At 44.2% G+C, this 12,090-nt stretch overlaps 1 protein-coding gene across 2 annotated transcripts in view; it reads right to left on the bottom strand.

Annotated features, from left to right (window-relative positions):
* Positions 1-12,090, bottom strand: part of ORMDL1 (ORMDL sphingolipid biosynthesis regulator 1) — a 77,107-nt gene that overhangs the window by 11,647 nt on the left and 53,370 nt on the right. For both annotated transcript variants that reach the window (XM_040357154.1, XM_040357153.1), the window contains exon 2: positions 6,327-6,507. In XM_040357154.1, the coding sequence (XP_040213088.1) occupies positions 6,327-6,500 (174 nt within the window). In that variant the 5' untranslated portion in view covers positions 6,501-6,507. The remainder of the gene's footprint in view (positions 1-6,326; positions 6,508-12,090) is intronic.

Below are 12,090 nucleotides of genomic sequence, written 5' to 3' on the forward strand. Positions count from 1 at the left end.
TAACATGTCGTTGGAACTCCGCTTTAAATCCAATGAACACATTACCCTTTGTGCAGTATATTTCACAATTTAGAGACAGCAAAATAGCAAACAGAGATTGCTAAACTAAGTTAGGGATTAATTTTTTTGGGCATGTGTTGCTTCACAGGGCAATCTTATCAGCTATTTCTGCGTGTAAAGAAATTATGACAGCCGTTGCAAACTGTACAAGGTCAGTTGAGTCAGCTGGCAGAATATATTCTAATAAACTACACAAGTAGGGGAGTTTTAGAGAAAGCCACAGTTACACTTTGAAGCCAATCAAACAATCAAGATATGAAGTTCATTTATAGCATGTGTCAAACACAAGGCCCGTTAGGCATTATCATGTGGCCCGTGTACCCCTTCTGCAATTGCAGTACCCCTCAGCCAGAGAGGACAGAACTCCTCCACCAGACCCTGCAATTATTCATGCCCCACCCTGCCTTAGCCGTCGCCAGCAGAGAGGAGTATAGAACTCCTTTTACAGATATTGCGCCTCTTTGTACAGCCGCAGCACCCCCTCATCTCTACCTCCCCTGGTTTCAGCATTTAGCAGCAGATTCCAGCCCTCCTTTGATCCTCCAGACCCTGCACTCAGCTCAGCCCCCAGCTTCTTCCTGGCAGCAGCACAAGGTAAAGGGGGAGCACTGTGATGTAAGGAAGTGTGTGGGGTGGGTGCTCTGGACATCTAGTCTTACAGATACAGCCGGATCTTATTTTTTACATGCAGTGCTAAATATTCTCATTTTAGAGGATAGCTATACGTTTACAGTGAAAACAGAATCCTTACTAGAATTGCTGAGATAAAATTACGTGTAAAAAAGGTAGCTATGCTCAAAGAAAAAAAATTACCAGTTTCAGCCCACCAATCAATTTGCATTAATTAGGCAGACTAAATTAACCCAAGTTGATCAATCGCTCAAGTTGGTCGCAACCAGCCTGCACAATTTTAAATGCGATTGTTGCAAAGGGCTGTTATAACCGCTAGCAATAATCACTGTGTCCTTCCGGCACCCCTCCCCGGGAGATCACAATGGCGTGGCAGGAGGGAATCTCCTGTCAACGCTGACTGTTTATAGGGGAAAATTGGGCGACTCTTCACTGCAGGAACGAAATTTGCTCCATCTATGGCCGGATTTAGGGTCACCCTGACATTTGCAGCCACCTCTCAGTTTGGATTTTCTAATATGCAGCAGTTGACCTCTGATTATAGGTGTTTTTTAAAGTATAGCTAAAGGCAAAATGAGTTGTATAGAGGGAGTAGAACACTTGTTAGGTTTTTATTGCCGTCTGTGTCACTGTGAGGCCTGGTACACACGATAGGATTGATCCGCAGATACGGTCCGCCGGACCGTATCCGCGGATAAATCCTCTGGCGGATTTGGATCCGTTGGCATGTACTCACCATCGGATCCAAATCTGCGCGGAATTCAACCGCGGTGACGTGTCGCGCCGTCGCCGCGATGATGACGCGGCGACGTGCGCGACGCTGTCATATAAGGAAATCCACGCATGCGTCGAATCATTACAACGCATGCGAGGGATGGGTTCGGACGGATCGATCCGGTGAGTCTGTACAGACCACCGGATCGATCCGCTGGAGCCGATTCCAGCGGATAGATTTGTTAGCATGCTAACAAATTTTTATCTGCTGGAAATCAGAAATATCCGCGGATAAATATCCGCTGGAACGTACACACCAGGGGATCTATCCGCTGAAACCGATCCGCTGAGATTTTTCAGCGGATGGATCCTCTCGTGTGTACGGGGCCTCAGGGAGAGATTCACCCAGTTTATCCTCTATCATCACTGAAAAAAATAATATTTGGGTTGTCCCCAAAACAGGATTCTTGGGAACTTATTCCGAAGGGGACTCTAGTTCTGACTGATGACAAGCAGGAATTCCCGCACTTTATAGGAAATTTCTCACTTCCTCTTTTGGCTATGGGATAGGACGTGAGGGAAAATCTCCCCAATGGGATGCCAGATGGCAAAAATAAACCTTACATGGGTTATAATTCTCCCTTTCTCTATCCAAAATGAAATTACAATTATCCAGATATCTACTGGGATCAAATGTAAACTGAACACAACTACATTACAGGAAGGAAAAAAAGTATTTGACCCCCTGCTGATTTTGTATGTTTGCCCACTGACAAATAAATGATCAGTCTGTAATTTTAATGTTAGGTTTATTTTTACAGTGGGAGACGCAACAAAAAATAAATAAATAAAATAAAATAAAATAAATCAGAAAAAAAAAACACATTTCCAAAAAAGTTAAAAATTGATTTGTATTTTAATGAGTGAAATCATTATTGGATCCCCTATCAATCAGCAATCAGGTGTCTATACAGGCAACGAGCTGAGATTAGGAGCACTAAAAGGGAGTGCTTCTAACCTCAGCTTGTTATCTGTATAAAAGTCACCTGTCCACAGAAGCAATCAGATTCCAAACCTTTCCAGTGTCCACCATGACCAAGACCAAAGAGTGGTTCCAGGATGTCGGGGGACAAGATTGTAGACCTACACAAGGCTGGAATGGGATACAAGACCATCACAAAGCAGCTTTGTGGGAGGGTGACAACAGTTGGTGTGATTATTCGCAAATGGAAGAAACACAAAATATCATCAAATCGACCTTAGTCTGTGGCTCCATGTCAGATCTCACCTTGTGAAGTTTCAATGATCAGCTCCCAGCTGATCATTGAAAACAATTGGTAACACACTATTCCACGAAGAACTGAAATCTGGAAGCGCCTGCAAAGTCCCCCTGCGCAAAAAAGCATGTGCAGCCTTTTGGTCTCAACTTGCCGTGGGGGAGGAGGAAGAGGAAGAAAGGGAGGGAGGAAGAAAGGGAAAAAAGGAAGGGAGAAAGGAAGGGAGAAAGGAAGGGAGAAAGGAAGGGAGAAAGGAAGGGAGAAAGGAAGGGAGAAAGGAAGGGAGAAATGGGAGAAAGGAAGGGAGAAATGGGAGAAAGGAAGGGAGCAAGAAAGGAAGGGAGCAAGGAAGGAAGGGAGCAAGGAAGGAAGGAAGGAAGGAAGGAAGGAAGGAAGGAAGGAAGGAAGGAAAAAAAAAGAAAGAAAGAAAGAAAGAAAGAAAGAAAGAAAGAAAGAAAGAAAGAAAGAAGGGAGGGAAGAAAGGAAGGAAGAAAGAAAGAAGGAAGAGAAGAGGGATGAAGGAGGAAGAAGAGGGATGAAGGAGGAAGAAGAGGGATGAAGGAGGAAGAAGAGGGATGAAGGAGGAAGAAGAGGGATGAAGGAGGAAGAAGAGGGATGAAGGAGGAAGAAGAGGGATGAAGGAGGAAGAAGAGGGATGAAGGAGGAAGAAGAGGGATGAAGGAGGAAGAAGAGGGATGAAGGAGGAAGAAGAGGGATGAAGGAGGAAAAAGGAAAAAAGGAGGAGGAGAGGAAGAAGAGGAAGGTGCCTATGACCCCAGAAACACCATCCCCACCCTCAAACATGAAGGTGGAAACATTATGCTTTGAGGGCTTTTCTGCGAAGGGGACAGGACAACTTCACTGTATCAAAGGGACGATGGACAGACATGGCCATGGCTCGTCAAATCTTGGGCAAGAACCTTTTTCCCTCAGGGCATTAAAAATGGGTCCTGGATGGGTATTCCAGCATGATAATGACCCAAAACACATGGCCAAGGCAACAAAGAAGTGGCTCAAGAAAAGGCACATTAATGTCCTGAAGTGGCCAGCCTAGCCAGGCTCCAAACCTTATGCCCATAAAAAATATGTGGAGGGAGCTGAAGGTTCAAGTTAGCAAACGTCAGCCTCGAAATCTTAATGACTTGGAGAGGATCTGCAAAGAGGAGTGGGACAAAATTCCTCCTGAGATGTGTGCAGACCTGGTGGCCAACCGCAATAAATGTCCTACCTCTGCGATTGCCAACAAAGGTTTTGCCACCAAGTACCAAGTCATGTTTTGCGAAGAGGTCAAATACTTATTTCACGTATTAAAATGCAAACCAATTTATCATTTTTTTTAAATGTGTTTTCCTGAATTTTGTTGGTTGTTCTGTCTCTTACTGTTAAATCAAACCTGCCATTTAAAAACTTAGACTAATCATTTCTTTGTCAGTGGGCAAACGTACAAAATCAGCAGGGGATCAAATAGTTTTTTTCTCCCCACTGTACATAGCAGAAATATACAGGTTAAAGCAAACGTATTCAAAAAATATTACATGCAGTGGCATTCTTCTCCAGGGACCCACACACAAATTTTAGCTATCTTCTGAAAGAGTTTGAGGAATTTCAAAACCCAAAAAAGCTAGAAAGTCAACATTTTGCTCTGCCCCCCATCATTCCTTTCTAATGGTTAAAGCGGGGGTTCACCCTAAAAACAATTTTCTAACATTACATCCAGCTCACTGTCTACATTGACAGTATGCCGTTTGTGTTTTTTTGTTTTTGCTGTACATACCTCGTACAGCTGATTTCTTCCCCGGCTTCCGGGTCGGGACTCCCGCGGGAGTGGGTGTTCCTATCCAGCAGGTGATTGACGTGATGACGAAAACGACCTCAACCCGTCGCATACTACACGTCACGAGTTGCCGAAAGAAGCCGGGGCATGTAGGGGGGGAAGAGACCACGGCCGACTTTCTTCTTTTTTTTTTTTTTTTTTTGTGGGAGGGGGGGGGGGGGGGGGGATTAGGGAGGGTGATTAATATTTTCGGAGGCACAGGACACCTCTCTGAGGATGGTAGAAGAAGACCGTGGTTATATGCAGGAGAGGCGACCCGTGCTGTAAAAGGGGGACCAGAAGGGGTATAGGAGGTCGCAATATAAAGTATAAGAGATGTTAAGATAAGGATTGCAATGTATGTTATAAAGATGAAGCTGTACCTATTCTGATTTGTATGTAGAAAAAAGAGAAAAGAGATATAAAATAAAGAATTATAAAAAAAAAAAAAGAAAGAAGCCGAACGTCGGTGCGCAGGCGCCGTATAGAGCCGCACCGGCTTCTTTCGGCAACTTGTGATGCGTAGTATGCGACGGTCGGAAGCCTGTCAATCAGATAGGAACGCCCAGTCCCGGAGAAGACATACCCGGAAGCGGCGGTGAAATAAGGTATGTACGGGAAAAAAAAAAAACAGCCGATTGTCATTAGGACAACTCGGCTGAATGTAATGTTAAAAAATTATTTTTGGGTGAACCCATGCTTTAAGGAGGCCATCCATCATTGGGATAAAAAGCAATTAACATTTTTTACAGTTGTCATGGGAACTACCACCAAATTACTCATTACCAATTGCTGACCAGCCACTGCAGTTTTACTGCAGCAGCATGGCTCGATGTTATGTTACATTGCTTTGCCCTGTGATCACGACCGCTGCTTGCCCCCCGTGCCGATGTGAGTGCCCAGCGGGCACAATGACCGCTGGGCACCCGCGATCGCTTGTCACAGAGTAAACACACAGATCCTGGTTCTTTCAGGGAAGAAATTACTGATCGTATGTTCATACAAAGTATGAACGGCGATCTGTCATTTCACCTAGTAAGTCCCATCCCCCTTTAGTTAGAACACAGAGAGGGAACACAGTTAACCCCTTCCCTGACATTTTTACAGTAATCCGTGCATTTTTATAGCACTGATCGCTATAAAATTGCCAATGGTCTCAAAAATGTGTCAAAAGTGTCCGCCATGTCACAGTCCCGATAAAAATCATAGATTGCCACCATTACTAGAAAAAAAAAAAGCCATAATTCTATCCCCTATTTTGTGGACGCTATACCTTTTGGGCAAACCAATAAATAAAAGCTTATTGTGAGGAAAAAATTTGTTCTTTGGAACAAAAATTATTGGGATATTTATTATAGCAAAAGGTAAAAAGATATTGTTTTTTTTTTTTCAAAATTGTTGCTGTTCTTTTGTTTATAGCGCAAAAAATAAAAAAACGCAGAGGTGATCAAATACCACCAAAAGAAAGCTTAGGTATAGCGTTGCACGACTGCGCAATTGTCAGTTAAAGTGACGCAGTAGCAAAATTGTAAAAAGTGCTCTGGTCAGGAAGGGGGGGTAAAATCTTCCGGGGCTGAAGCGGTTAATGAATCTTCAGGACATGGTGTGAAGAGTGATCTTCATAATGGCACACAGGCAGACAGGGGATCGAAATACTATCTGAAACCAAAACAAAATGTATTGGCTATAAGGTACTCTTTAAAAAGTTTTTTTTTTCATGAACTGGAACCATGTTTAGCAATATATCCAATACAAAGTATGTTGCTACATCTGTGGGTCAAATCAGGGTTCCACTTTTTATTTAGTACTAAACATAAACAGCAGAGACTTACCAGATTATGAATGACATTGGTCAAAGTCCATGCAATAGGGACACTGAAGAAAGGAATGCTTAGCAGCACTATGTGTAGCATTCCGACTCCCAGGGCATACGTTAACCACATTCCACGACTATTCATAACCCTAGTATTTGGGTTCACCTCGCTGTGTGCAACACCCACATTCATCTTGGCCCTGAAAAATACATAAAAGACCGGATTACCATTTGGAAACTCCACCATTTCATGAAGAATTACAAAGAATTTAAGATATTACACAACTGGTTTTTAAGAACCCTAATCATATCTTGCAATAACAAAAGTGCAATCTAAGCGATTATGAAGACCTTGTAACACAATAATTATAGATAACGTTTGCTAGGTGAGCAGAACATTTTTCAAAGGGGTAATGAAAAAAGTGGAATATAGCAACATGTACAGAAAAATAAAATTTCAGTTCTCTCACAATTATAAACTTACAGTAGTTTTGATGGAATGTAAACATAGGGTGTGCAAAAAGCCACTGAGATAAGGGAATCTGTCAGATGCTGCAGGCTCCACAGCAGTGTTGCCAACCGTCAGTATTTTTACTGGCAGCTAGTAAAAGACAGGCAAATTTCTCCTGCCAGTAAAAGTAAAAGGTTGCCAGGAAAAAATAAGGCTGTGGCGCTCGGCTTGGTTCAGAGCTGGCCGAGACCATCCGAGTGCCTGCTACAGTGTGATTGGGCGGCTCTGGCGGAGGCGGTGCTTGAGCATGTCATGTGATGTCATAGTGCCATGGAGACAAGTAGAGCGGCCAGAGCCTCATGTGCAGGTCTGCAGTATGGAGCGCGAGAGCACGTAGCTATATGTCGGCTCTCGCGCAGGCCACTAGGAGCGCGAGTGCGTGCGTGCCGCCGGAGGCGCGCTCTCCCCCAACTCGTGTGCCAGGCAGGCGCGATCGCTGACGGGCACACGTGATCGCTCGTTACAGAGCGGGGACCGTGAGCTGTGTGTGTAAACACACAGCTCCTGGTCCTGTCAGGTAGAGAAATGCTTATCTTCTGTTCATACAATGTATGAACAGAAGATCGGTCATTTCCCCTAGTGAGGCCACCCCCCACACAGTTAGAACACACCCAGGGAACATACTTAACCCCTTCCGCGCCCCCTAGCGTTAACCCCTTCACTGCCAGTGGCATTTTTATAGTAATCCAATGCATTTTTATAGCACTGATCGCTATAAAAATGCCAATGGTCCCAAAAAGGTGTCAAAAGTGTCCGCCATAATGTCGCAGTACCATTACTAGTAAGAAAAAAATATTAATAAAAATGCCATAAAAATACCCCCTATTTTGTAAACGCTATAACTTTTGCGCAAACCAAACGCTTATTGCAATTTTTTTTTACAAAAAATATGTAGAAGAATACGTATCGGCCTAAACTGAGGATTTTTTTATTTTTTTTTTATATATTTTTGGGGGATATTTATTATAGCAAAAAATTATAATTTTTTATAAAATTGTCGCTCTATTTTTGTTTATAGCGCAAAAACTAAAAACCGCAGGAGGTGATCAAATACCACCAAAAGAAAGCTCCATTTGTGGAAAAAAAAAAGGACGCCAATTTCATTTGGGAGCCACGTCGCACGACCGCGCAATTGTCAGTTAAAGCGACGCAGTGCCAAATCGCAAAAAGTGCTCTGGTCTGACCAGCAATATGGTCCGGGGGTTAAGTGGTTAATGGGGTTGTAAAGGTAAACGTTTTTTCACCTTAATGCATTAAGGTGAAAAAACTTCCGACAATACCGGCCTCCCCAGCCCCCCGATTACTTACCTGACCCCTCGAAAGTCTGCGCGCTGGCATCTTGGCCGGCTTCCCGACTCATTCATTGGCCGATTGAAGCAACGCAGCCATTGTCTCGCGCTGCTGTCAATCACAACCAATTACGAGGTGCGCCGGCGGGCGCAGGGCTGAGTGATACAGTCAGCGGCTATGGCCGTCGGCTGTATAACAAGAGCACGCCCGCAAGGACTCCACACCATGCGAGCTCTCTTGCATTAATGTGTGGAGTTCTTGCGGGGAGGACCAGAGACAGCTGCCGAGGGACCCCAGAAGACGTGGATCGGGGTCACACTGTGCAAAACGAGCTGCACAGTGGAGGCAAGTATAACATGTTTATTATTTTTAAAAAATCCTTTACAAACCCTTTAATATCTACCTTAAATCATATTGCTAATTGCATATTGTATTTGTTTGTAGCTTAAATACTCTCATTTGCACTTAAAATTGTAATTTTGTAACTTTTGGAAATGCCAGTAAAAACTTGGCAGTGCCAGTACATTTTGGGTGTTGCGTCAGTAAATTTAAATCTGGTAGGTTGGCAACATTGCTCCACAGTAAATATGTCACCAAGAGCTCCCGTATATTGGAACCCTCTCTTGATATAAATGTGTCCCAGGCAAGTCTTTCATCAAGCAGATACAGAATAAAGGAAATTATTTTTAGAACAATACATGAGAGCAAGCCACTTTTTAATAGAGGAAACATTTGCCTGTGCAAGCGTGTCTGGCTACATTACGGTCAGAATGGCTTGACCCCCTTTGTTCAGCAGTAATAACTGATAAGTGATAACACAAGGCTGCTGTTCTAGTTTTAGCCAGTGGCATTACATGAATGCAGACCTTTCGTTAGCCGATGTATTGGCATTAAAGTAAACCTGTTGTGTATTTTTAGTGAATACACATTTTTTGCCTTACCACTAAACACTTAGCAAGTACAAATGAGAAATTAATTAAACACTTTCAGATTGTTATATATTTTAATACGGTAAAAAACAAAAATGCAATTACAGTATAGTGCTACCCCCGCAGGAGCCGTTTTATATACAGTACACCATATATGAATGACAGTGATGACATTTAAGACTCTAGAGGAGGTACATCTTACTATGGGCAATAGGCAAAGTTTTTGTGAAGCAGCTAAGTGAGCAGTCTTTCGTCCTTGTTCTTCAGTCAGCTAGCGTTAGGGCCCAGTCTTATGGTGGTGCACATGAATACAGTCCCAGTAGTCTGCATGCAGTAAATAAAGCTGCTGGTTAGATGGTCAGTCCCTATGTGCGCAATCTCTGCTAGTAGCAATAGGTTAATGGCAGCAAGTTCCTCTTACCAGTACCAGAGATACAGCAACATGAGTCGCATGTTCAGATATCGGCTCTCTTCTGGATTTACCTGGAGTGATTTTGTTCAGTACACAGCCACAGTCCATAAACTACCATAGTAAAGTTTCTTTCCCAAACTATCTCACATAATTCAATGCTGCCAACCATTACAGTGGTTGTAAAGGTTATTTTTTTTTAAAATATACAAACATGTTATACTTACCTCCTCTCTGCAAGGGTTTTGCATAGAGTAACCCTGATCCTCCTCTTCTGGGGTCACTCCACAGCACTCCTGGCTCCTCCTCTTTGAGTGCCCTGACAGAGAAGCACATTCTCTGTGGGAACTCGTTTGGGCGCTCTCCTGAGTCCTGCTGCTCCGTCCAATGACACAGACAGCAGGACTCAGTCCCGCCCCCAGTCATTGGATTTGATTGACAGCAGCGGGAGCCAATGGCTCCTGCTGCTATTAAAACAGAAATAAACGGCGATGGCGTGCACGCGCACGTGAGGAGGCGGCGCGCTCTCAGGTGGGGGGAGTAAACAGCAGGGAGATTGCCGGGGATGAGGACGGACCACGCTAGAGGAGAATGGTGACGACAGCCCCCAGCCGTACGCCACACACTGCACACCGCCTTCCGGAGGCAACCTCTCAAGCAGCACTGCGGTGAATTGGGGGAGACGGATCGCTGCATGGACCGGCACAGCGCCTATTACAACGCGCTGTATGATCGCTCCGGAGCTCACAGCAGCTAAAGACCTGGAGACGGACGGGAGAGGAGGGAAGAGTGCATGCAGCTGGAGGTCTGTATAGGCTTTGATCGAATGGAAGGACGGTAACTTACATCCACACACCCACCATCACAGGAGATAAGGTTGGCTCTTACCTTTTCAGTTTTTTGTTTTTTTCTCCTCTTCTTGCCCTCCCCAAAAGCACTCAGAGGAAGTGAGATACGTGGAGGCAAAGTATAAAATATATTCAGAGGGAGATGACAAGGAGGTGGTGAAAATGATGTCAACGCTGTAAAAAGTAGTTAAAGGTCTGGTCTTACTCAAATAAAATTGGCTGCTGTTTATTCATATGGAAGTAAAGACATGCTAAGATACTGCTAAGGTGCTAAGGTGTTCTCAGGATATGATAAAATCCAACCATAAAACACTAACTGACAATCTCTTGTATGAGCAAACGGGTTTGCATTGTCTAATAGACTTAGTGCATTGGGGTACGGTGCGAACGTAAAGGTCTCTTAAGGGAAGAGAACCAAGTACCTAGGGGGGCAAGGCGGTAGAAAGCAACTAAATTAAAAAAAAAAAAAAAAAGTAAGTTGCATTGCTGCCATTAAATCATCAGGAGAAGCAATATCCGCACAAAAGGCCCCCTGTACCAATGACAAGCGACAATAAATAACCCGCTACCCGTTACCCGTTACCTTATCAAGAGAGACTGTCTTACCTAAGGTATATCACAAAACTGGCCAAAGGGGACTTATACTACTATATTACTTGTAGTTCTCTTCTTAAAGAGATACCACCCCTCTGCATACAGAAGCACCTCAAATGGTACTCATATGGTTCAGATAGGGGGACCCAACGAAGCCCCCCTCCCCCTCTTTCCCGGCGGTCTTACATTATATTTGGCTGGACCGGGTCCTGCAGCAGTTAAAGAGCAGTAAACGGAGGGGTGAGGTAGATTACGCGGTAGGAAAGTTTTTGAACTGGTCTGGACCACATGAAGGGACGGTAAAATTTGGATATCGGTATAAATTCATATTTTCAGGAGTTAAGCTCGGATTTCTCCCTACAGTCCCTTACTTGCTTGGAATTATTTCCCGGGAAGTGGGACCGGCAGAAGCCAGGCTGAAGTAACGTCTAGAGGGCCCCGGGAAAACCATAGCTGGAGGTGCGGCCCAGGGCCTGTACAGGGACAGGCAGAAACTTGATATAGGACAAGATACCAAATACCCAGAGGACCCCCCCAAATCTCTTAGGTTGAAGTAGACAACTATACATACAACAACGTCTCGCCCTGCCTCCCTCAGGGTGGGGGGTAAAATTTTCACTTGGTTTAACCCTTATTATATCAGTACCTAAAGCACCTTATCCATAGTACCTGAGGGACATTTCGAAAATCTTGAAAACCAGGAAGTGTTTAAAAAGGGAACAGGCATCTCACCTAGTATTTTCCCCTCGCCATCTGGAAGGAAGGGGGGGACTTGGTGGAAACAGAGAGGGTACTGGGGGGATAGGAAAGGAGGTAGCAGAAGGTCAAACTGGGGAAAAGAATCAGGAAAAGGGCGAATAACATGAGCAGAATGACGAGTAGGTCGACAAGGGGGGGACCCCCGATAACTCCGAGTAATATATCAATAACAACAAGTTCTATTAGACCTTTCATGACCAAAGGAGCAAGCCCACAAACACAAGGGGCCCAGGGAGGAACAAAGCAACAACAATCTAACAGAGATCAAAAGTCTGTAAACAAGAAACCCCAGGGAAGAAATATTAATGACACATCAATAGAGTCAAGAGAAGAAAGTAGTACAGAGCATGGGCCTGAAGGTAGTGGGAATCAACCAGATATGCAGCCCCCATTAAACGGAGAAATCGCAGAGATGCTGCGAAGGATGGAAAAGGCGATCAAGG

This window comes from Rana temporaria, chromosome 6, assembly GCF_905171775.1.
Source record: "Rana temporaria chromosome 6, aRanTem1.1, whole genome shotgun sequence".
NCBI lineage: Eukaryota > Metazoa > Chordata > Amphibia > Anura > Ranidae > Rana > Rana temporaria.